The 26,207-nt window shown below is 45.0% G+C and overlaps 1 protein-coding gene across 5 annotated transcripts in view; it reads left to right on the forward strand.

Moving 5' to 3' along the window:
• The window catches only part of ARHGEF18 (Rho/Rac guanine nucleotide exchange factor 18), a 334,968-nt gene that overhangs the window by 38,343 nt on the left and 270,418 nt on the right, over nt 1-26,207 (forward strand). For 3 of the 5 annotated variants that reach the window (XM_085639301.1, XM_085639297.1, XM_085639298.1), the window contains exons 2-3: nt 17,938-18,068; nt 22,763-23,241. In XM_085639301.1, coding sequence (XP_085495427.1) covers nt 22,805-23,241 — 437 coding nt within the window. In that variant the 5' untranslated portion in view covers nt 17,938-18,068; nt 22,763-22,804. Of the gene's footprint in view, nt 1-17,937; nt 18,069-21,660; nt 21,728-22,762; nt 23,242-26,207 lie in introns of those variants that run through there. The other 2 variants (XM_085639299.1, XM_085639300.1) reach the window with 1 other exon arrangement.

The following is a 26,207-nucleotide window of genomic DNA, read 5'->3' on the forward strand; positions in this document are numbered from 1 at the left end:
GAACACGTTTGTCCATGATGTTGTATGTTTGAAAAAGTTTGTCCATGATGGTGCACGTTTGAACACGTTTGTCCATGATGGTGGACGTTTCAACACGTTTGTCTATGATGGTGTATGTTCGAACACATTTGTCCATGATAGTGCACGTTTGCACACGTTTGTCTATGATGGTGTACGTGTGAACACGTTTGTGCTTGATGGGTTATGCTTGAACACGTATATGATGGTGTACGTTTGAACACGTTTGTCCATGATGGATTATGCTTGAACATGTTTGTTCATGATGGTGTACGTTTGACCATGTTTGTCCATGATGGTGTACGTTTGAACACATTTGTCCATGATGGTGTATGTTTGAACATGTTTGTCCATGATGGAGAACGTTTGAACACGTTTGTCCATGATGGTGTATGTTTGAACACGTTTGTCTATGATGGTGTATGTTTGAACAAGTTTGTCCATGATGAACCATTTTTTAACGTGTTTGCCCTCGATAGATCAGTGTGTTTGAACACGTTTGTCCCTCATGGATTATGCTTGAACATGTTTGTCCATGATGGTGTACGTTTGAATACGTTTGTCCTCGATGGTGTACGTTTGAACACGTTTGTCTATGATGAACCATGTTTGCCCTCGAAAGATCAGCTTGTTTGAACATGTTTGTCCTTCATTGATTATGCTTGAACACGTTTGTCCATGATGCTGTACGTTTGAACACGTTTGTCCATGATAGTGTACACTTGAATACGTTTGTCCTTGATGGATAATGTTTGAACACATTTGTCCTTGATGGATAATGTTTGAACACGTTTGTCCATGATGGTGTATGCTTGAACATGTTTGTCCATGATGGTGTACGTTTGAATACGTTTGTCCGCGATGGTGTACGTTTGAACACGTTTGTCTATGATGAACCATGTTTGCCCTCGATAGATCAGCATGTTTGAACATGTTTGTCCCTCAATGATTATGCTTGAACACGTTTGTCCTTGTACTTTCATGCTTGACCATGTTTGAACACATTTGTCCAAGTTGAATCATATTTTAACGTGTGTCCATGTACATTCATGTTTGTCCACACTTGTCCATGTTTGACCATGATGGCAGATTTGTGACCATAATTGAACTTTATTCTCGATATACCATAATTAAGCACGAAAACGCCAGGGAGGGTGCAGATTCTCGTACCTTGCACCTGGCTTATGGAACTCGTTACCTCTTGATATCCGTATGCAAAACAATCTTTTGAGCTTCAGAAAGGCCTTGAAAACACAGCTGTTTGCACTCTCATGCAACTAGTTTGTCCTCTGCGCTCTATCATGACAATTAAGCGCCATGAAACCTCCGGGTGTATGTGCGCTACACAAATTCATTTTAACATAACATAACATAACATAACGTTTGTCATGACGATTTGTGATGGTCCATGTTTGAACACGTCTGTCCAAAATGGATGGTGTTTGAACACTTTTGTCCATGATGGTGTGTGTTTGAACACATTTGTCAATGTACATACATGCTTCACCATGTTTGAACAATTGTTCATGATGAATCGCACTTGAATGTGTTTGTCCATGATGGACCACGGTTTGTTCATGTTACCTATGTTTGAACACGTTTGTCCATGAACATTCATGTTTGAACATGTTTGGTCATGTCTAAACATGTGAACCATGTTTGAATGCGTTGCCCCGTGTTTGCCCATCTTTAAGTATGTTTATCCTTGTGCATTTATGTTTGAGCATGTTGGTCCATATTTCTACATGGTTCTCCTGTTATGCCCATATTTAGCCTCAATCGAACACCTTTGTTTATTTTTACTGTGTCTGACTGCGATTGAGCGCATGTCACCTTGTGTGACCACATATGATCCCAAGCAATCAGGGTTGTCAACGAAGTGAACGCTCGATTCTGTTTGATTGAGTCCTCTGAAACCAAACCACATTTGACCACTTTTCACCACACGTGGCCATGTTTGAGGACACCTAACGATGCGTGATCAGCAGTGACCAGGTCTGCTTATGTTTGATCGCTTGACCACGTACATCCATGTTTAATAACTCCTCTTTGTCTTCACAAGCTTTAAGATCCTTTTTAGAGGAAGCGTACCCTGGAGATGTTTTATCCCTCACTTTCTGCTTACTCATCTTCCCTGTCACACTCTGCACACCTGGGTCCTAGATACAGAATTCTGCGTCTAATAAATGTTTCTGTGGCTTTTGTCTTCGAAGGAGTTGTTTATTTTCATGATATTGCACAGGTTATGGGCCGTCGCTTACTATGGATATAACTTTAGTTTTCTTCCCTATGTTTTTCTCTCAGTTGTTCGGTAAATTTGTAAAGCGCTTACTACTGTTAGCATAGTTTACTAGCGCTTCGGAATCTCTTACAATACTTAGGCACCCATTGACCAAGGCCAGCGGGGTCTGTTGCAGTAGATGAATGTATTACCCATTTTGTGGCTCTGATGCCAATCTTTGCGGCTGAAGGTGTTGTCGGCTTAACTTAACTCTGTGTGGTTTACAAGCTATAGATATGTTAGTATAACTCGAACGGATGCACCCTTGAGGCTGCAAACGCTTAGCCAACTGGAGCCAGGTTTTGTCATGCTGATGCCCGGTTGGGTCCAATATGTATTGTTGATGTACGGTGAAGTATGAAGTTGATCTTTGACAGGGGTGTTGGTAGCTGTAGCTCAGCTGTGAGGAGTGAGGGATCCTGGGAGGCCTTCCGGGAGAGGGAGGCTGCCAGCCCATGGTTTTAAGAAGCCCTTTTAAGACCTCACATTCCAAGAAGGAGCCAAGCTTTCTTAGAGAGCTCCTGTTTTTTTTAGGATAATCTGGAATTTCTGAGGCGAATGCAGGGCTTTCTGTACTGACCTGGAACCTGAGGCATCACAGAGAGCCGGTGCATGAATTAAACCACGTATAAATCAGCACGGCCATCTTTTTGATCATACAATTAACCCATTTTAGTATAAAAAAATAAATAAAGCGTATCAGGGAGTTAAGGAAGAAAAGTCTACTGGCCATATACCACTAAAGTGATTAAACATTTCTTAACACATATTCTAAGGATATCTATCTATCTATCTATCTATCTATCTATCTATCTATCTATCTATCTATCTATCTATCTATCTATCTATCTATCTATCTATCTATCTATCTATCTATCTATCTATCTATCTATCTATCTATCTCTCTGCCTGGAGTGTTTTTTTTCCTTAAAGATGCAGTTTGTGCCTGAATCCACCAGGAGGAAGGCCCTGCCATCTCTGGGGTGAGATACTGAGGTGTCCTCAGCATGCCAGGAGTGTATTGAATGATCGGAGCAGTTGGGGGGCTTGGTTTGACAGACATGGAACTCCGTCACAAATGCCTAACCTACATAGAGCAGAAGTTCTGAATATTTTTTTTCTGTCTGTCATCGCCAGGAAAAAGCAGTTGCCGCCGGCAAGGAAAAAAACATTAAGGCCACAGAGTGAGGTAGAAAACTCTCAGGTTCTTTGGGTTCATTTGTTTTTTGTTTTTCAAAAACAAATGCTGCCTTTGGGAAATTATTTTAAAAAAAATAAAAAAGTATGGTGCAAGACGCCCGGGAAGATGGTGACCACGCACCAAACTTGCAGAGGCTTCAGAGGAACCGAAGCCCCATGGATCACCGCACATATCACTTCTAGAGTCTGCTCATCCCTACAGACGGTCACCTGCTGAGGGACCTCGGTCGGAGTCCATGATCTGCTGAAGACTTGTTATCCGCAGGCGGTTGACCCCAAGGTGGTACCCAAGGGCAGCTGGACTGGCTCGACGGAAGTCCTTCAGCTCTGCAGTGAGACCCTATGAGACGGAGTCTAAAAATAACAAGCACTAGCATCGGCTGAATATTGCCTGATATGTATGTATGTATGTATGCATGTATGTGTGTATGTATGTGGGTATGTATGTATTTATGAATGTATATATGTATGAATGTATTTATGTATGTGTTTATGTATGTATGTGGGTATGTATGTATTTATGAATGTAATAATGTGTGAATGTATTTTCATGTGTTTATGTATGTATGTTGGTATGTATTTATTAAGGTATGTATGTGTTTATGTATGTATGTGGGTGTGTATGTATGTAGGTATGTATTCATGTATGTATTCATGTGTGCATGTATATATTTATGTATGTGTGTATGTATATGATATTTCTACAGCATGAACCCAGCGAAAGGCAGCGGAGTGCTGTTCATGGTAAATTATGCATACGTGAACGAGTAATAGGCGAGGGAGTGGGTGGAGGACGGCTCATGCATTGTGATGTAGTGTTCTTTAAAGAGGAGCATTCGTCGACTCTTTCCTACATTGGAGCAGCGTTGGGGCGGTCCTGATGGGGATGGGGATGTTGTTCCGGGTCCTGGGTGCATAGATGGAAAAAGCTTCCCTGTTTCTTTCATGACCTCTCACAGAGAGGCATCTGTGGTCCTTAGTTTAACACGCGCCACCGAGCATCCACCGAGATGGCCACACATCCCTGCAGGGCTGGTCCAGGAAGCCTGCCCCGGGAGCTTGTTTTCATCATATATTTACACACTGTGCACTTTAAACAAGATGATCGTGCGCTGGAAGAGGGGCTTAGCCTCCTGGCAGGGTACACAGCCATGTACAGAAGACCTGAGACCGAGCAGGAGCCCCAGGACTGGAGGAGGGAGCTGGGAGGTGAGTACATGACATGTACATTTGTGATAGTTATAAACCACTTGGATTGGGCCCTGACTTGTAAATGTAAATGTTACCACAACCCCTTCATGGTCATATAGGCCCATATTACACAGTTACCTGTTATGTAACTGTATACATTTATTTTATTCAGTGGTGGTCGCTACTAGGTAGGTGTGGTTAGTCAAGATACCCTGCACCCTTAGCCAATGTGTGTGGGGGGTGGGGGTGGGTGCTGTCAGGGCCCTAGAGCTTTACCTGTGCTCCTAGCATAGTGTGCTGTGGGTGCCCCAGGTGGGGACCGGGGCGCCCACATAAGGCCCAGATAATGTGGTTCCTGGGGCCACTATTGCTCGGGGAGGGCGCATACACCCCTCACCCTCAAAAGCCCAAGGGATAGGGTCCCCAGGGTCACTATAGGTTGTGTACCACCCTCCCTTGAAAAAAAAAAGGAGAGGCCTAGAGGGATGGGGCCCCAAGGCTTTAAAAGCTGTCGCCCCCCCCTTTGCTTAAAAATTAAAAACGCCCTGGGAATGGAGTCCAAGTGACAATTGTGGCTTGGGTAGGGTGGTCACCCCTCCCCTTAATAAAATAGAAAGGTCCCAGGGCATAGGGTCCCTGGGACCATTCAGGCTCGGGGAGGAGAGCCACATGCCCCCTCCCGAATAAATGTAAAAAAAAGAGTGCGCTGGGTGGGAACCAGGATATCAAAAGGAATAATCATTTATTGTTCACTGTTCCTTTGAAGGAGCGCCCAATAATGCCCTGCAAGGGCTTTTATGTTATTTATTTTGCATGGTGGTGCCCCTTAGAATTGGGAGGGCCACCACAAAACCTTTTTTAATGTTGCTGGGGGTGCAGGGAGACCAACAGCCCTCCAGCAACATAAAAAAACAAAAGTAAGTCTCCTGGGTCATTAAATCCATGACCACAGGGGAAAACTTACCTTAATTTTGTTAAACTTTCCTAGCTGGAGCTATATGCTCCTCAGCTGGAAAACAAGGTCCTCTTGTTCTAGGCTAAAAAAAATTTGATAAAAGACTCAGAGACATGTTGGTTTTATTTTTAGAAAAAAACTCAATATGCTTTGACTATTTACTTTAACATTTTCCACCCTCTAAATGTAATAATAAAAACTATGTAAAATGAAAGAGCCACAGAGTTGTTTTCTGGCAAAAGATGATAGATCTGCTTGATATATATTGATATGCCGACCCCTTTATCAAGCCAATAGGTTTACTTTTAATATTTTGGTGTTGTGACTCTTTGACAAACTCAGTAAGTCTGCCTCAGTGCGGGCAGGACCTGCAAAACCAACTGCATTGAAGGTCGTGAGTGGCGTAAAGTTGGCTTTATGTATGATAATAAAATATTACTTTACTTTAAAAAAAATATATATACATTTACTGAAAAAAACAAAGGTTAAAGTGACGTTGTAGTTAAGTGAAAATTTCAGTGCCAACGTGAGGTTTTAAAATAAAAAAATCATGGAAATTCAGTTCCAGTTATCTCTAGTAAATGTACCTTGTGCCCTAAGGTAACTATTGCTCGTACCCGTGCCATGAACTTCTAAATACCCTTCATGGCCCACCATAAATGGCAATGGTGAAAAGAACGACCAAGGCAGCTGACAGCTGTCCGTGTCTCCCAGTCGCTATAAATATGGACACTGTTATGTCTACAGAGACGCTGGGCTGGGACTGCTGCCAGTTACCCAGGACCATGCTTGTAATAGGCATTGAAGAAAGACTATTATGTTTGTGGTTGGACTGGCTTACTATATACATATTAATCTATTGTATGTAAAACCAAGGGTGTCCAGGACAGCCGCCAGGTGTCTAGGGGGGGTCTCCACCAAAGAAACAATAGACTTTGTATTCTGTCTGTTGAGAGAGCCCATGTCTACCCTTTACCTACCCAAATAAACCACACATGAATGTAACTATGTGACACTTATGCCCTTCTCAAGGGCATCCTTACCAGCACCCCAGTTGCCAAATTTTGGTAAACATTTCAGCGGGCCTATCAAAGTCAGGATGACCCAAAATTTGGTGTTAATTGTATTTCAGTCCAACATATGGACTGAGGCCACGCTTCAGGCTTCCCGTAAATGAGTCCTTTGGTCAGTCAGTTGAAGAGCCACACCCTCTTGGAAACAAGGGATCGGGTCAAATGGAAAATTGGAAAATTTCGACTAGATGACAGGGCTGTGAGTCAAGTGCCACACTAGACTCTCGGAACCCAAGTGGGTTAGGGCCCTGCAAATGAGGCATTAGACAACAGGCCTCTTCCTCATGACACGCCAACCGGGTTGGGGTGGGTCAGTCGGCAGGCCAGTGCCAGTGAAAGCATCTAGGGCCAATACAGACACATTCACAAGTTAGATTATAGACAGTAGCATCTTAAAGGGGGCAGGGTCAGGTGGCTGCCAGTCAGCTGCGTGGGGCCTCTGGAAGGCAGGAAGGTTGGAGTCAGTCGGTAACATGTCAGGAGACAAGGCCGCTCTTCTAGATGCTATTATACCATCCCTCGTCTGTCACGTGTCAGGTGATAAGCCCGCGCTTCTAGGTGATATTGTACCGTGTCTCTTTGTCACATGTCAAGCGACAAGCCCGTGCTTTTAGGCTCTATTGTACTGTGTCTCATTGGTCAAATGTCCGGTGACAAGCCCGTGCTTGTAGGCGCTATTATACTGGCGGGTATTTTCCAAACAAATGGCGCAGCGCGGTGCTGCAAGCAATTTAGCTGCGGAATTTCATTTTAAAAAAGCAGGCATGCGTCATATTTACAAGAATACGGCGCACCCCTGTGTTTTCCTTTGCGCCGCTGCTAAAAGAGCTGCCTAGCACCAACGCAGACACCCTTGCGCCATCGTGCAAGGATGCCTGCGTTGCAGGGTTGATTGTTTATGTGCAGGGAGGGACACCGTCCTGCACAAAAAAACAATCATTAATGGCAATTTGCTCCTTCTAGGTGTGCTGCAGAATGCAGCACACAAGAGCAAAAAACGAGGAGAAAATAAAAATTCTCCTCGGTGCGCCACTCTAACGCCCACAGAAACACCCATTGCATGCACCGTTGATGCAGATACCCGCGTCAAAGGGTGCGATATTTACAAGGCGGCATTAAGCCGAGCAAAGTGACTTGGCAAAGCTTTGTAAATATGGAGCAGGGCCTTGCGCCATCGGTGTTCTGGTGGCGCAATGGCCTTGTGAATATGCCCCTGCGTCTCGTCAGTCACATATCAGGCAACAAGCCAGCGCTTCTAGGCACTATCATACTGTGTCTTGTCAGTCACATGTCCGGCGATACGCCCGCGTTTCTAGATGTTATTATACTGTGTTGTGTCATGCCACATGTCAGGGGCCAATCTCGCGCTTCTAGGCGCTATTATACTGTGTCTTGACGATCACGTGACGTCAGGCAGCAGGCTGAGGCCTCTGAAAAGCTGGCAGGGCATGGACAGAACTAGTTCCGTGGCAGGTGCAGTCACCTGACACATCAGTAGCTTTAAGGCCTGTAGGGGCTTACCCTGCCCAGTTCAACTTGCCCCGCGGCTGACTCCGAGGTACTTCCTTAGACCGCCCCCTGAGCCTAGACGGGAGAGGCTCGAGTGAGGCGCGCGCTGGTGGAGAGCCCTTCCAAACAGCAGCTCCATACCCTTTTATGGCCTCAGTGGCGGGCTCATGAGACCCAACCTGCTTCATGTTCCCTTAAAGCAAACAGAGCGTCACCTCTGTCAGCCGTCTCCCGCGCCCGTGCCAAGGTGCAGCCAAGGCTTGTTTAGGCCATGCATCAAAGCGCGCCCCTCCGTACCACGAAGCCCCTGCTTCCTGCTGCGCCAAGACGGATTGCGCCTTATAGAAAAAAAAAATATGCAAATATAAACCCATGGGGGAGCTTGGCAGGTGCCCAAGAGCAACCGCGAGTCAGCCGCAGTGGTAGGAAAAACACAGCGCTCGGTGGCGGAGATATTACATGATTTATGGCCCCAAAAACAGCAGATTATGAGTTTAATTTTTAGAAACTATTTTTTCAACACAGGACTATGCTCTCATCAACATGTCTATTGATGCTGTAAGATTTTGCAACAAACCTTGGTGATATTTCTATTACACTGGTGTAATTTCACTTAATTTCAGTAATTTCGTGATACACTTTTTATGCAAAATTCCCGAAATTATATTCTTTGCGACACATCATAATTCCGTGCCATGTGAGTAAAAAATGTTGTGCAAGTGCACATGAACAACTCGGAGAAGCAGGATGTGAGCAGTCGCTGTTTTATGCGCTTGTGATTTTTGCGCTGCTTTTTATCGCAGAATGCGCGCTCGCTTGTAAAAATGAATGCAAATACATATTTTGCACTAAATATAGTGCTAAATGGATACTTTGCATTTCATGTAACCACATAACTTCGCGTTTTTACTATTTTTCAGAAATTTCGCATAATTACACAAAAGCAAATTACATGAATTTTGCCCACATTACTTAGCATCACATGATTATAAAGCCGTTTCCATGCTGTAATTGGAGAAGGAAAAGTTACTTTAGTGCTTTGAATGGCAGCATATAAACCGCAGCAACGATGCAAAGCTAGAAGCTCAAGGCAGCTAGGCTTGGCTACCACAAGCTTGTGCTAGCCTTCGCACCACCTATTTACCCCGCCTCTGCTGCTCACTGGTCAGCCGTTTCCGAATATTTTTTCTCAAATCAATCATAGACTGCCTTTTTGCAAGCTTGCGGATGCATAGGGGCCATCCTTGAGTGCTTATTGTTTATGCAATTTTTATTTTCCCTCCCTACTCCGCCAGCCCCTGCCCGGCCCGCGAGCCACTGAAGTATATAGGAAAAATAAAACGATAATACCAATAGTTATTATCATTTCATTTTCCCGTTTGTTCGGTGAGGCGACCCCCCTCCGCCTTAGTGGAGGAGCCGCCACTGGTCCCCAGTTGCCTCTCTGCAACCCGTACCTGTCGACTCACTCCCATTGGGCGGGTGTCACCCTCTTTTTACTTCCATGCACCTAAAAACTAACCAAATTCCCACATTTCGAACCCACGTCATCCACCAACAAAGTGTTCCTTTTCCATTCACCAATGGGCTACCTTACCTCTGACCTCATCTGCATTTCTTAGTCAAGGGCTGACAGGTAAGCCCACCCAAAGCACCGGTGCCCCCACCACCCAAAAGTAACTAAACCCACCATCCATGGGCCAAGCGGCAGGCCCTCAGTCACCCATACCTCACCCAAAGCACCAGTGCCGTCTCCTCCCCCACTGGCCAACATAAGTTATAGTCCGGGCCACTGGAATTAAACGATTGTCCGGCTGTGGCGTTTTTCGAATAATTATAGATTTGCTGCATTTGCCACATAATCCATTATCTGCTGCATAATCTGCAGATTTTAACCCCTTCCCCGCTCATGACGGAACCGTTCCGTCATGAGCCACGGTTGCCGTGTGCTCATGACGGAACGGTTCCGTCATGACACGCCCGTTGGCGGCCGCTCCGCCTACGCGGCGCTGTTTCCCCGCCTGTGCGGGGGGACAACGCAAATGGGCGGAGTCATGACGGAACCGTTCCGTCATGAGCACAGCTCAACTGTGGCTCATGACGGAGCGGCTCCGTCATGAGCACAGGCCCACCGCGCTGCCCCCCTGCACCCCCCAGCGCTGCAGCGGAATGTCCGCAGCAGCGAAGGGGTTAATAAAAAAAAATGTTTTTTAGCTGAAACGGTTCAAAAGTTACTAAAAACGCAGCAACACGACCTTTGCAAAGGTTGAGTGGTCACCTTTTATTTCTTTATTGCTATATTTGGGTGCTAAACTGGTACTAATGAGGTGCAACCAATACCCAGGCAGTGTAGACAAGTGTAACAAGCATTGGTAGTGCATTGGTTTCGCCTTTGTAATGAATAAAGAGCTGGTTTCCTCAAATATCGTCCGGGAGAAGGAAAGAGCTCCCTGACAGATAACACAGGGGTGGAGAGGATGTGGCACAGCGGCCAGAGCTGCTGATTTGAGAGCTGGGGATCTATGTTTGAGTCTCGGGGCGCTGCACAACATCTATCTGATTCTATGCAAATAACTTAATCTCTCCGGGTGATAAATAGTTACATAAATATGCTGCAAGAGTAAAAGGCAAATCCTTATGGAAATATAGTTCCACCAAAGTGGATGCTAACAGTATTTCGGTCACGGGAAACTGATAAGAGAAGCAGATGAGGAACACGCATTGGGAAATGCAGGAAAATATGTTACAGCCAATAGAAATGGAGGAAAGGTAAGTGGCACGCACAGGACCCAATGAGAACCCAGGAAAGAGAGGAGGTGGGATGTAAGTCCCTTTTCAGTTTATATTAAAAACAGTAGATTTCTCAAGCACAGCGCAAGTGCTGTGCAGGCGAAACCTAAAGAAGACAAAATAATGAAGTAATACTAACACAAAATGTGCTGCATTGTGCAGCATCATTTGTCTTTTCTTGCCTCATAATTTAGTCAAGGCTGCTGCCTAATTTGGCCCTCACCTGCCGTCTAATTCTAGTGGCCCTGGTTATCATAAAATAAATGGTATAAAATAACACAAAATTTCCATGTTTGTGCCACAATATTTCAATTTTTTGTGCCTCAAAATGTTCTTAACTGTGCCGCAGTATGTGCACATGTTTAATCTGTAGAGGGTGCCCCCACCTCTAGCACAGCCCCCCCCCCCGCCCCCCCTCTCCAGCATCAGCAATAACGTGTTTTTATCCCTTCAAATTTGGGAAGCGGGATGAGAGCTGGGTATGTAAGGTGTCAGATAATTCCAATGTTCCCCGGTGAGCAGTGAGGCCTGTGAGAGAGGGCCAGGGAGGCCATGTTAGGGAATGTGTGTACCGTGCGGATAACAAATGAAGCTCAGGGCATTAACAGTTCCAGGGAAGTTAGTGCCTTGGAGACTGGCATGATGTGTGCATCCGGAGAGGTGGGCGCCTTGATGCTCTGCAGTGGGCAGCAGACTCACAAAAAGATGCTGCAGGCGACTGCGCACAGATCATGTAAATATCCAGTGGTTACATAGAGTTTAGACTGTTTCTAAGCACCCATGTTTCTCATGTAAATGAATGGTGTTATGGTGAAAAAGTGAAATTTACCCAGGATCACACAATGCGGTCAAGTACCTGGGACTGATAAACCCTCTCCTAGATTCAAGATAGACACCTTAGCCACTGGGCCACTTCTACTACCTTGCTGAATGAGGGGAGGAGAGAGGATGCTTTATAGCGCCTAATAAGGGGTAAATCATTATTAGGCACTTCAGGAGGGCATGTGCCTTAATGAACTTGAATCTGAAATTAAAGTCTGTGTGGTGGATTGAGATCACTGCATTTTAGAAGTTCAAAATCTGCGCGCGCTGCATGCAGGCGGTGGGTGGGCTGCGTGTGTGGGGTGGGCATGTTATTGAGCCAGGAGCCCTTTTAAAGCAAAAACACATACAATATCGGAGTTTAATTATCGACCGACACTCATATCAGCTTTATAAGATGAACTACCAATCGAAAGAAGAATTAAGGAAGCAAAAGGGACCTCTTTTCATCATTCAGTAGAGCAGAGGTTTTAGAACGTTTTAATGCCGCCCCCACCATATTGGGCCTCCATCTAAACTTTTCACAATTATTCTATTAAACTGGCAATGTCTAGACTTAGTTAAACGTTGCAGTTACAGTTTTAAAAATGCAATCAAATACATGATTTCCAAACATACTATTCTGGTCAGGCAGGCCTCACAAACGTGTAAGTGTATCCACAGAGTGGTGATTAGAAATGGGGGTGGGGGTTTGAAGAATAGTTTGTCTCTTTCATTTTCCATGTTGACACCTTCTCCCCGTGAGGGTATAAATGACAAAAGATGTTAGTGATGGCCCATTACTGAAGCTCATTTCAATCCTCTTAAAACAAAGCACTGTTATCAGCATAATACTTCTTTTGGCCAGAGCCTGGTGACCCCTAGAATCACTTTAGGCCCACCTAGGGAGGACCGTCCCCAGTTTGAAGACCCCTGCAATAGAGGGAAATTCAAATGGGGTAATCTCATTCAAGAATCAGATGCAATGCGATGTAATCCGAGGAATCGTCTCCTGTAATCTTACTCAGCGTCATGCAGTAAAAGTAATCTCCCGCTCGATTCCAGCAAAAGGTACAGGAATCGGAGTAATCTTGGGTAATCTAAAGCCGGCTAAAGCAGTTGGAGTAATTTCTTACTCTGGATTTGTGCTGCTGGTAAAAAAAACTCTGCAGATTTCCTGGCCCATTCCAAGCAGGCGTCCTCCTTGGCCGGCTGCCTGGCAGCCATTAAAACGGATTCCCCTTCCTCCCTCGACGGCTTTGATGCTGCTCAGGACCAAGAGGGAAAACATGGCTCTTCGTCTGCACGCGACGGCCTGGGAGGGAGTACACACTGTCCTCTGGCTCTGCTGCAAATCAAATCATTTTTACATTGAGTTATGGCCCCTACAAAGAGCACAGCCCGGCTGTCTCTGTTCTTCTTAGACTGAACTTGGTTCCAAACGACTTTAGCAGAAGATGAAGCAGAGCCAGCCAGCCCTATAGAGAATTTAGGGGAAGGTCAGGCATTGCCTGACCTGTGGATGACTCTGCTCCATCCCTGTTAGATATATAGGTACCAACTTGTAAAGTTTTGTAGTGACAACACTATAGGCAGGGCCACAGGAAGTTGAGCATTAGCGGTGGGGTCACGGGACGTTGAGCGTCTCTGCTATACATATATGAGAATTAAATACACGGGTGCAGCCCTTATTGCCAACACTGCTGTTTGCATAACTTCGATCCACTGGAATGATATGATTTTGCATTTTCTACATAGTTATGGATTTGCTGCATGTACGCATAGTTCATCATCTGCTGCATAATGTACAGATTTTAACAAAAAACCTTTGTTTCTAGATCAATAGGTAAAAGTTACTAAAACCTGTGTTGCCATTAAGGAGAAAACCCTTTCGCAAACGTTGACTGGTCGCCTTTCTTTTGCTAATTGCCATGTTTGGGTGTTTCACTGGTGCTAATGAGGTGGAACCTGTACCAGACAGTGTTAGCATGTGTAAAAATGTCAGCATCTTAAAGTAATACCACCCAAAAAATGTGCCGCATTGTGCAGCATATTTTGCTTTTGCTTGTCGAATAAATTAGTCGCCGCTGAAGCATAGTTTGGTCCTCTCCTGCTGCATAAATTCGGTGGCTTTCCTACAAGCAAATTCTCCTCTACCTTAATATTTCCTCATATTGTTTATAAAGCGAAACATATGTCAAGCGTTTTTATTTAGCTCGTGCCTGACAAATACCTGGTACCTTAGAACTTTTACTTTCAAATGTATCCGTCAATGGTTGTGGTGTCTTGTTGGATTTAGAGTTGCGAGGCAGGGATGGGAGGGGCATTGCGATCTGTGTTGGGTATGGCTGTACTTTCCTAAGTTTTGTATGAGTTGGTATGTGGGGTGCATGGTGCCACAGGGGTTTAAGTCGATTCTAATGTCAGGTTGCTGGGTTTCTGGTCTGTGTCACCTAGAGTGAGGATGTTAGTTTATCGTCTAGGTTGTTTCCAGCAGGCGAGCCTCTCTCCAGCTCTCATTGGGGTTGCTTCTGAAGAGCCTGTTGACTTCCTAAAGCTCTCAGGGTAATTGTATATTGCTGCGCTCACCCATTACTTGGCCTTTAGGTGCTTGATATGTTTTTAGGCAGCGATGTTTGCAATTGTGAGTTTACCACTATGGAGGTTCTCTTGGGCAGGGGTTAGGGGGTGCTGGAGCGTACGGATATGCGTCCAGTCCAAGTAAGTGTGAAAGTGTGGTGGTGAGGTGGGACTTCTTGTACAGTGGTGTTTCCTGTGGTGGGGACTGGTCTCGTGACCCTTCAGTCTAACCTGCCTGAGTCTGGTTTATGCTATGGACGATCCCTGGTGGGGGCTTTGCAGGGGGCTTCGCGTGTTATAGCCCCATCCAACCAGAGTGAGTTACGGCAATGTTGTCATGCAGTGGTCACCTTTTGTAGCAATGGGATAGATGGATGGACACAGACAGACAGGTATGCACCTGTCTAGGGACAGATCTGAGGTGCACGGACTAGCTCTGCTCTCTGTTACAACCAGGGTCTGGCTCCACGGTCTGTGACAAGTGATGGATAGCTCTGCTGTCTGTGACAAGTGATGGATAGCTCTGCTGTCTGTGACAAGTGATGGATAGCTCTGCTGTCTGTGACAAGTGATGGATAGCTCTGCTGTCTGTGACAAGTGATGGGTAGCTCTGCTGTCTGTGACAAGTGATGGATAGCTCTTCTGTCTGTGACAAGTGATGGATAGCTCTGCTGTCTGTGACAAGTGATGGATAGCTCTGCTGTCTGTGACAAGTGATGGATAGCTCTTCTGTCTGTGGCAAGTGATGGGTAGCTCTTCTGTCTGTGACAAGTGATGGATAGCTCTGCTGTCTGTGGCAAGTGATGGGTAGCTCTGTTGTCTGTGACAGGTGAGGGATAACTGCACTGCCTGTAACAAATGAGGGGTAGCTCTGTTGTCTGTCACAAGCGAGCGGTAGGCCTGATGCCTGAGACAAGCGAGGGATAGCCCTGCTCTCTGTGACGGTGATAGCTCTGCTGTCTGTCAGAAGGGAAGGATAGCCCCGCTGGTGTTTGCAGAGACTGAGAACTCAGTTAGCTGAGAAAGGGCTTTTCCTGCAAAAGGTTACAGTTAGCTCTTCTGTCGGTGCTAAGTGAGGATAGCTGAACTGGATGTGACCGTGGATGGGTAGTTCTGCTGTCTGTGGTAGGTGAGAGCTAGCTCTGCTGTCTGCACTGAGCCAGGACTGAGAAAGGGGTGGCTTTGCTTGCTGCTGCTGTCTGAGGAAGACTGCAGGACATTTTATTCTCTGTCCTGCTTCGGGTGTGTTGTCAGGACGCTGGCACAGCAAATACCTGTTTCCTCTCAATACATTTACGCTGAGGTGCAGTTGAACTTGACGACAGTGACCAGAGGCGTGCTAAGCGCTCATTTCATACAGAGTGTGGGCTTCTAGGAGGATGGTTGTTACATAACAATAGGGTATACCCAGTAACCAACTGGACCTGGGCCAACATTAGTACGTACAACAATTGGCTCAACTGACCGGTGAACTTTCTCGAAGCGGAAAACAAGATTAAAAGACACCCCACAATTATTAAATCGAAAAATGAGCAGGTTAACTTGATTATCCAAATAAATTTATGTTTGAGAATTAATCAATTGATCAGAAGTTTACAATTTCAATAGTTGCTCCAAAGTGACAAGGTGACTAAAGTGCTCAAGGCAGTGCTCGTGGAGGGATAGGGATGTGGTATTAGATAAACAATATTTACAATATATTACAAGGATGAATGCGACCTCTCTAACAAAGTATCAAGACTGACTAAACAACCTAAGAAGTGCGATGCCTGGAATGCATATTAGATACTCCGCTACTGGGCTTAGTGAATAAGTACAGGTCCAATTTGTAAGTAAAGTCGACGTTTCGACCCCAAACATTAGAAGAGGGTGATTGGTTCCTTACGACTGGGTCTTCATCAGGACCATAGGAGGTGCAACCTTATCAGAACAGTGTCCGGTCGACAGTGGATATTAAGTGATGGAAATACCGTTGGCATCTCACATCCAGACGCGAGATGCCCTGATCCTGTTGGCTGCTAGTGTGACATCTCCTGTGAGTTGGCAGTGTCTACGCCGCGGCATAGAATCTAGGAAATGTATGGTGACTATGCATTGTAACATCTATAGCTGAGAGCAGTGCTTTAAATGGAAATAGAAAAGTGCAGGTACTCGCTTACCCCAAAGTGCCTACTTGCTACTGAGAAGTGCTGATACTGTCCCATTAAAAGTATTGTGGAAGTGCCCCCTTCAGGATGCTCATGTAATTACAGGGAAAACCTTCAATAATAACCCCATCCCTTAGCTGTACCAATAAGCCTGCTTGTGGCTACATGGAATACTGTTTGGGGTGGCCGATAGGGTTGATATCATATAATAGGGGGGTATACCCCATTTACCTCTCTCAATGTAGCACTGGTCCCCCCTTAAGCTCCACCCCCTAAACATTTTGAGGACAACAACACAGCGACAAGCTACAAACACAGGAACAAAAATATCATTGACTGATGACCAGTGTTGAGCGATGCCTGTATTTGGGGGGGGGGGCGTCTACTTTAAAGTGAAACTTCAGATATATAATTTTGCTCTTCTGAGAGCTTCAGCCTGAGGTGTTTGTAAACTGGACGAGAATGGCTCTCCCTCTGAGAGAAAAAAACAGCTGTGATGCACTCAACAAGAATCAAGTTAAAACAATACACAAAACTTTGAGTAATAAACTAGCCGATACAATTGTGTGTGCACCAGGTTAAGTGGCTCTGCGGACCACTGAATACAATTTTTGGATTCATAAATTTGCAATGTGTTTCATGTGAAATATATGATTGAATGTTTCATAAATGTGAAAGATTCACACTGGATAGTGTTTCTTCGTAGTGCACTAGGCATCCCCAGACACACTTCTGGGTTTTTGTTGTACTGTCTCCCTCTGAGAGGGCATTTTGTATATATTCTGAAATCAGGAAGGAGCTGTTGTTTTCTGTATTGACCACAGAACATCATGATTAGAGATGTAAGCCTGGCTTCCTCTCTTTAGTAACTGTGCAATCCTGGGTACAGCTGTTGCATACCCCGTCTCTACTTAAAAGCAGGTCAAATGCCAGCACTGACCACTATGTATAAATCTGAATTTTAAGTTCCATGTGATGACGGATCTAATGTAGGAGTTCCGCTGAGTAATGTATTTTGCATTTAGGTTTAACTGGTGTTTTTTGTGTGCCATAAATGCACTGTTATGTTTCTTAGGACCTCCTGGGTGCTAAGGCGGGACTTCCTGTGGTGCCATTTTGAGGCTATATACACAGTGTAGGCCTTACGCTCTTTAATAAAAAGTACATTAGTAGGTATGTGGAAGTTTCGCATCCGCAGTCCATGTAGCAGGCGGAAAGGGCCTGTCTCTAAGGACTAGAGCTCCTGGTGGGAGAGTTGTACCTTGCAAGGGAAAATCATATCTTATATGTCTTATCCCACCCCCTCTTCCCCCATTGAACCTAGGACTTGATTTTAGTCTGCTCTGTGGTCTTGGTGAACCTGTTTAACCCACGTGAACCACTGTTTTCCAGGTTCCGATTGCAAGCCCTGCTCGCGCCAGTTTGCCAGTATCCCGGATGCGACCTGCGTTGCGCACGACCCCATCTCTCCGTCACTGATCGCCGAAGATGAGGTCTTCTTTGCCTCCCTGGCCGAGGAAAAGGTAAGTGATGCCAATCCTGTTACCCCATCCAAGAATGTCTCCAGGAAACTGCTTATGAGTAAGATGGCTGCTACTTCCCCAGACCATAGGCGCATGGATGGTGTTGGGATAAACTTTAGGCATCCTATGAAACTGATTTCAGAGAGTTGGAAAAAAAACAAATTTAATAAAAGAAAGAGAGGTTAGCGTTCCAGTGATGGAATCGGTCAGCTGGGCTTCTATTCTTTAGAAATGTTAAAGCCTAATAGGGATTTAATTGGCGAAAATAAATAAATAAAAGCTGAATGCAAGAGACATGAGCAACAAACTGTTCCTAGAAGATGTGGGCACCCAATGCGCCTACTAAGACGGATTATGACAAATGTTTTGTCCATTTTTTCTATCTTAGATAGTTACACTGTGGAATAAAGTCGCCTCGAGAGGTGCCATCGATGTGGTTCAATGTCGCAGTTGGATGGTTCCGTGTGTGCGTAGCCTTGATGGGTGCTACGTTTGTCCTAGGAAAAAGTAGTGCGTTCCTCGCGGCTTTGATTCATTGAAAGGATGGACAGAAGGATACAGCAGAAACTGATGGCCAGTCAGTCCACACCATGGACGCTTAGCCAATCTCCTGCTGGTAGAGACACTTGCATCTCTGCCATTGGCCACCCCAAGGTGTGGCGGCTTCTCTGCCACCAGCTTAGGTGGAGCCGGTGCCCTGGGCAGGAGGGTTGGTGGTCCACTACGAAGTTTGGCTGACTTACGTCTCTGAAGGGTCTCCATGGAATTCTTTTCAGACTCTCACTAAAAGATAAGCGTAGTGTCCCTAAACATGTTTGGAACTTTTGGTAAAATGGCTGCCATCATGGCGGGCTCGGGTACGTATGGTAAACTGTTGACTGTCATGTGGAAAAGGTGGGAACACAGCACAAGGATAGGACGTCCAACAGAAAACTCTACATCGGGCATTGAGCCCTTTTGTGGTAATTTAGGCCTAGATTTTTTAAAAACTCACACAATGCAAAACTGGAACATGCTGCACTGCGTCACTGGGGGAGCGCGGGAATGCACCCTATTTATAAAGAGATGATGCGTTTCTGCAGTCTCCCTGCACTGGCGCACTGGGTGCTGCCTAGCGCCAATGCAAGCACGCTTGCGCCATGGTGCAAGGGTGCTGGCGATACGAGCAGGACTGATTTTGTGAGAGAAGCGGCACCTTCCTGCACAAAAACAATGTGTTTTCCTGTTTCTACATGTGCAGCACACATGGAAATAAAGATATTTCTCCTCGTTACACCTGGGTCTGGAGACGCCCCGTTTTGCCACAATCCCAGGTTTACTGACCGTGATAAATCTGGGATTGCATCAAAATCCATGGATGAATGCATGGGAACGCCCAAAGTCAACCCATGGAACGCCTCCTTAACTCGGGCAACGCATGGCCGCGATATGCGCTGCCGTGCGTTACTCTGGATTTACTAATCCACGCAGAGGCACGCAGGGTGGCTTTGCCAGGCTTAGTAAATCCCCGGTAAGGGCTTGCGTTGCCTTGCATGACGCAAGGACAATGCAAGCTCTTTGTAAACCTGGGTCCCAGAGTTAAGCGGGATGGGAGAATCGTTGTAAACTGCCCCTTCAAACTCGTGGCTCATCTGCCTCTTTTAGAGATGGTTAATCTCGATTATCTGAATGCCAGGATACCATTAGACTGCCATTCAGGGCGACCTTTGCGGCGCTTCGGGCAGCGAGTAATGGAATATCTTTCAGTCCTTGCAGCACAGGGAGGCGCACCCTTCAAGGGGGACCCCATTAAACCCAACACCTATGAATATGTGTGAGACCTGCGATTGTAAAGGGCCTCCGCAGCATTTTGTGTGTGGGGGGGGTCAGGGGGGTGGCCTCATTGGGTGTTACCCAACTGCCTTTGAATTCCCACTGACCGCCTGCTGGTACTTACTGGAATGCATGTAAGTTTCTTGTGCAGCCTCCAGTGTCGGGTGCACCCTATGTCTGTGCTTAATTTGAGCCAGTGGTTTCCAGCACCTAATTGGCAACACCTGCACTTGTGACAGTCTGCCACATGGTGTCATTGTTTGCAGCCACGTTCCGTGCAGGTAACAGCGGTGGGGCCGCGTTGGAAGGGGGGGGGGGGGTTTGATTTCAAGGGACGATGCAGAGGGAAAATTAAATAAGTAAATAATTTTCCCTCGGCATCGTCCCTCGAATCCCCCCCCATGCGACTCCACCGTCCCACAGATGTTACCTGCACAGAGCGCGGCCGATTGTCTAATTTAGAGATGAGCACAGCAACAGTTGTTTAGTAATTCATGATACATTTAAAATGAGTAATAATAATCATCGAAATGATGTCATGATGTTGGTTACCGGGCTCAAATTCTGTTGGCTGGCAGCCCTAGTTCGTGGTGCCAGTTCTCCCCTAGACGACGCCACAGCATTATGACATCATTGAAATGTCGTCGCAGAGACCCTGTTGGTTACCAGGCCTAGATTCTGTTGCCTGGTAGCCCTCGTCTGTTGCCAGTTCTCCCCTGTGACGTCGCATCAGCATTATGACATCCTTGAAATGACGTCACAGAGACCCTGTTGGTTACTGGGCTCAGATCCTGTTGTCTGGCAGCCTTCGCTAAGGACAGCTTGGACACCATTTTGAAGAGAGAGTCGGTTCTTCTGAAAAGAGGTTATGACCCGTGTATTCAAGTGTTGGCGATGACCTCTTCTGGGGTCCATGGGATTAGAAGGAGGTGCGTCTCAGTGAGATTTTGAAGAAGCCACATGGCTGGATTTCGGGGTAAATGCCTCAAAAATGGCTGTATGGAAACCTAATGGGACTGATTCACTTCTTGGCTTTTGGTCATTATCTTGATGTATTCAGACCTCTGCTGCTTAAAACTGGGTACCGGTGGCTCCCACGGGGCGTCAATCTGGACTTCCTAGTGCCCAGAAATGTCAAGAATATAGAGAGTTCAGATAAGTTTCCTAAAATGCAGGAGATCAGACTAGTTCAAAACCCCAAGGCTTGAAGAGGAACTGTTATAGTACTGAGTGAGGATGCGTTTGTCTGTGCGTCGCAGCACCTCAGGTCAACTTTATACAACAATAAACACACAGAAAGGGGAGTGAGTGACTGCAACAGTTTCACCAGCTGAGATAGCAGGGCCAGTGAAAAGCTAAACCAACCAGCACACCAAGTGAGAGAGGCAGGCTGACTTCATAACAGACCACCCTGCTTCCACCTCTAATCTCTGTTTCCAGCAAGAAATCCCACTCACCTGGAAAAACAGTGATGAAAAACGAGGATTCACTGGTGTGGAATGAATGGGTGAACCCACTGTTAGCCACTGAGGATTAGAGTGACTTCTTAAAATTTCCATACGCTACTCTCTCAGTTACAAAAAACCCCCAGAATATAGGAAGCGTTAACAAAAGGGAACCACCACAGTGTTTGTCTCTTTCGTTCTTTGAGCGTTTCTCTGAAAACCCTAATTCTGAGTTGAAAACACGGGGTGTATTGCATACATTACAGAAAGGAGAAGCAGTGACGGATTAAGTGTCGTTCATTTATTTCATGTGATTTGCTTGCACTAACGCATAAAATGGCAGCGCGGCATTTCCACGCGTCAACCGTCTGCACAGCCAGCTGGGAAAAGGCTCAACCAGCGGTACGTACTCCTGTAACACTACGCATCAGCGGAGGACACCATGTGTACGTCAGCAGTGCTTGTGATTGTGGATAAGGTGCTGGTACGAAAGAGGGTTCAAACAATGATTACTCCTGCTTTAGCACCCCCGCCAGGGTCTAAATGCCTTTGGTCTTGAGTCCTTCTTTCAAGGGTCTTAACCATCTCTTTTTCATCGGCCAGCAGACGTTGCTTGAACAGGGAACACATTTGCTAACTGTTTGTAAGGTTTTATATTACTGCATTGGTTCCGTTTTCCTCTTGTTTGCAAAAGTCGAAATTTCACCAAGAAATTGATTATTGTGAACGTAGCTCAAAATAAGATGACAGTAGTCGGACTGGTTGAGTTCAAAGGCGATGCCAGGGCATTACACACGTAATTTAGGACAGCACACCTCCTTTGACAAGAAAGTGAAGCTAGTCACCGGAGATATGGCCAGTGAGCCTGTGGCCCTAGTGATTAGTTCTTGTAAAGTATTGTTGATGTAGTTTAAGGGACTTGCAATCTGCCTTTTAGCCAGAGGTGTCGCTGTTATATCTTTCTCAGTCTTTGTTGTTGTAAAGTATTGTTGATGTAGTTAAAGAGGCTTGCAATCTGCCTTTTAGCCAGAGGTGTCGCTGTTATATTCTTCTCAGTCTTTGTTGTTGTAAAGTATTGTTGATGTAGTTAAAGAGGCTTGCAATCTGCCTTTTAGCCAGAGGTGTCGCTGTTGTATTTTTCTCTGTCTTGGAATAGGAGTCAGATGTGGTCAGGGATGTGTACAACATGACTCCCAATGCTCTCTCTAAGTTAACTCTTTGGGCCTTGGAGGTCTCAAATGCAAGTGTCCTGTGAAGGCCTGGCTGGCGAGATGAGACCCCCAAGCCAGAGACCTGTAAATTATAAGAAATTGTGATAAAACATTAAATATAAACATTACTTTTCAAAATATAATATCCCATTTATCCTGGTAAATAAATATATGAAGACTGTAGTGAATTGAAAAATGTGATGCTAAATTCTTCTTCTCACCGTAGGATGACTCTTCGTTGGACCTTGAAGATCATGCCGCCGATGTCATGAGCAGCGCCGAGGACCTCGTTTCAATGGACCCTTCCCTGCGTGAAACAGAATATTACAAGGACCTGGGATTTCTCAGTGTCGCTGACGCCGCCGCGGCCCAGCAAATGGCTTCCCGGGTGACCGCCAGCTTTCGCCTATCGGACGAGGCCAATGTGAGCTTTGCAGATGGTGCAGTCATTATCACCTGTTCTACGCCCTTATGTTGTCCGCTGGACTTTGGGGAAAAGATCCGCGATATAGCACATCATGGGAGCTCAAACCTCGGCCTTCCGCAAGACGGGTTTATTAGTCCTGAAGGGTTGGGAGGGCTGGAGAAGGACGAGGCGCTGGATGATGAAGATCGCAAAGCATTTCCTGATCTGGTGAGGTCGATGTCAACATCACGACGATACAGTTGGGAGAGTCCTATATCACCTTCGGACAACACACGGAGGTAAGACCGACCACTTGCTGCATGGGGGACAGTAAGAGACCAACATATGACAGTGTTAACTACTTAACATATAGCGCATCACATTAAATTGCTACTCATAGTCAAATTAGCTGAGGGTGCTCTGTTTTGTCTGGGTGAAATTCAAAGCTTGAGCGGAGACTGTCTTTTGGATCTTTTTCCTAATTGGTAATGTTTCAGGGGTGTGGAATTTTGTGAAATATCTACTTGTCCAAGGGACAAGGTTTTCCAGTAATCTACCTGCATTGTAAAAATATCCACTTGTCCCTTTTGGTACCATTCAGTGAGGTGCCAAATTATGGCAGCGTGTTTATTATGCCCAAGCTCTGACAATAGCATCTCTAATTATGCCATACCTCAAATGGGGGAAGGTTGTACATTTACTCCTGAAAATGGCAGGAGTAAAACTTGTTTCAGGGTGGGGAAAAAGAGTGGGTGTGCAGAAAGTGAATCTGCAGTCTCTTACCACATTTTTGTGTAAGCAAAATATGCACATATATTCTTGCTTATGTGAACAAGGAATTCACAAAGGGTTTGCTAAGAGTACGTTTTCCAGTCGTAAATCTGTCCCAAAGAAAGGACGTATGCCTGCTGGTGGACTTTTATGACTTTCTTTAAGAGTTAGGTCCCTATTTTATTTTCTTGTTCCACATAATGTTGCCCACAATGCTTGTGCACTGTTTCTCTGTTATGATTATTTTTTCAAATATCGGCCTGCATCACATGCATTATACTAAATGATGCCTGAAAGAAATGATATTTAAACTTGCTCAGTAGTTAAAGCTAAATATTTTCTTTCAAGTTGCATATTCTGTGTACTTTTAATTTTGAAAGCAAACAATCATCAATCTTGTTCTTGGACTTCTGCATGAATTTGCATATAATGAGGGAGCATTCTGGGAGGATTATAAGTAGCTGACAATTTGTCACATTTTGGCAAACCTGTACACGTTTTTATATCCGAAGCATTGTCAATAATATAAACTGAGCTCAAAGCTCACTGGATTTCCTTAGAAAGCTTCCCCTAATAGTAAAGGTTTTTCATTATGGACATACATACATTAAATAATCCATTGTCACTTTTTGTAAAGAAGAGACAGGCGCCATTTTTAAAGGTATTTAAGGAATAGTTGTATTTTAGATGATTCCACATGCCTTTTTTTTTTCATTAGATTTTATTATATATATGCACAACTTACAATAGTTCGGTTACAGAATAATGCTTGTACAAACATGCTTCACATCACAAATCGTCCCTTCCGGAGGATTACACAATTATTACATTGAAATTATTATTAAGTGAATAACACCGTCCCGCATCCCATTACTCACTGATGTCCGTTGCTGAATCATCAGGAGGTGGAGCACAAATATTCCCTCTAAAGTTGTTCCATTTTCCCAATACCCGCTTCCATTTCTTAGGGCACCCTCTATGTGTATATACTGCCTTCCCCGCCACCATAGCTCCATCCATATCGCTGCACCATTCTCGATGTGTTGGAGTAGCTTGCGCTCCCCTGTGTTTAGCGATGTTGCGTTTGGCTAACATCATACCTACCATTGCACAGTCTTGAGCCGTGTGGTTAAGATCCGTCGGTTCCCAGATGTTAAGGAGGCATCTCTTGGGCTCTGGTGACACAGTGGCTCCGCTAATTTGTGTAATTGTGTGCATAATTGCACCCCAATATGTCGCTATCTCCGGGCATTCCCACAGTGAATGGTAAAAGGTGCTGAGTGCCCTACATTTCCTTCATTTAAAAAAAATTTCATTTCAATATCTTTATTCGGATACAGATATATATATATATCCATAAAAGTACAGACAGGCAACAACATTTACAATAAGAATTAACCAGCGACAAGGGGGGCATTAAAAGATTCCAATTAAAAACTGATCCTCCAGTAGTACAATGTGCATAAAAGAAAACATAATAAAGAGGAACAATTCTTCAGAGTGTTAATATACCAAGAGTTTGAAATTAGTAATTAAAAAGTGGAATGAATTGAGCAGAATTCACGGGGGCACATAGACTTAAGAGTACGCACAGCTGCTTTCAGGAAAGAGCCCACCTGATAAATTAGCTCATCATCTTCCAAAGCAATAACCTTCCAATAAGCTGCCTTATAATCAATCACAAGTCTTTCCTTAAAATAAGGTATCAAAAACCTTTTAGTGAGTATCAGATAATAGCTACAGAAGAATAAAAAATGCAGCATAGATTGATTATGTTGGCTATTGAAGGGACAAGGGAGATGATTAAGGTTACAATTATATCCCAGTGGAAAACAAAGCATAAATTTCATAGTGTCAATCCTTAAACGAAAAAGTAGACCCCTTTCCCAATGGCTTATAGGTTTTAGAAGGTAGCCAGACGGGACGTGGGAAGTATTCTCAATGCGCATGTATCTGGCAACTGACGATTTCTTAGACTCTTTATCATGTCTAGCATTCCTGTAAGATGCATATAAAGCCATTTCGAGAGATTTTTTACTGATGATACCAAGGTCTAAAGGGTTTAGAAATAACTGCTCATGGTTCACACTGATTAAACTTTTGTAAACAGCAGCCAGCCAAGGTATTTCCATCCCCCTATCACATTTTAGACATTTGGATATAATCTCCCTAGTAAGTTGGGCCGCAGGATTTTTCCAGACTCGAAGCCAGAATAATGCGGGACGGACTTTAATATAGTCTTCAATGTATGACAAATTAAGTTCGCAGTGGTAAGCATACTGTGAGGAGGAAATGGGGGTGCCCAGGATTGTGCGGCAGAATCGGTTCTCTTCTTCTGGATGCTACTACTATTGGTAAATCCCCATACTTCTGCGCCATAGGTAGCGGTTGGAATACATTGTCGTTTGAAAATCTTAACAGTAGCAGATACAACCTCTATATTCCTAGGCTTGGGCAGACCGAGTATAATATTAGTGGAATTGGAAAACTTTCT

This window comes from Triturus cristatus, chromosome 12 (genome assembly GCF_964204655.1).
Source record: "Triturus cristatus chromosome 12, aTriCri1.1, whole genome shotgun sequence".
Taxonomy (NCBI): domain Eukaryota; kingdom Metazoa; phylum Chordata; class Amphibia; order Caudata; family Salamandridae; genus Triturus; species Triturus cristatus.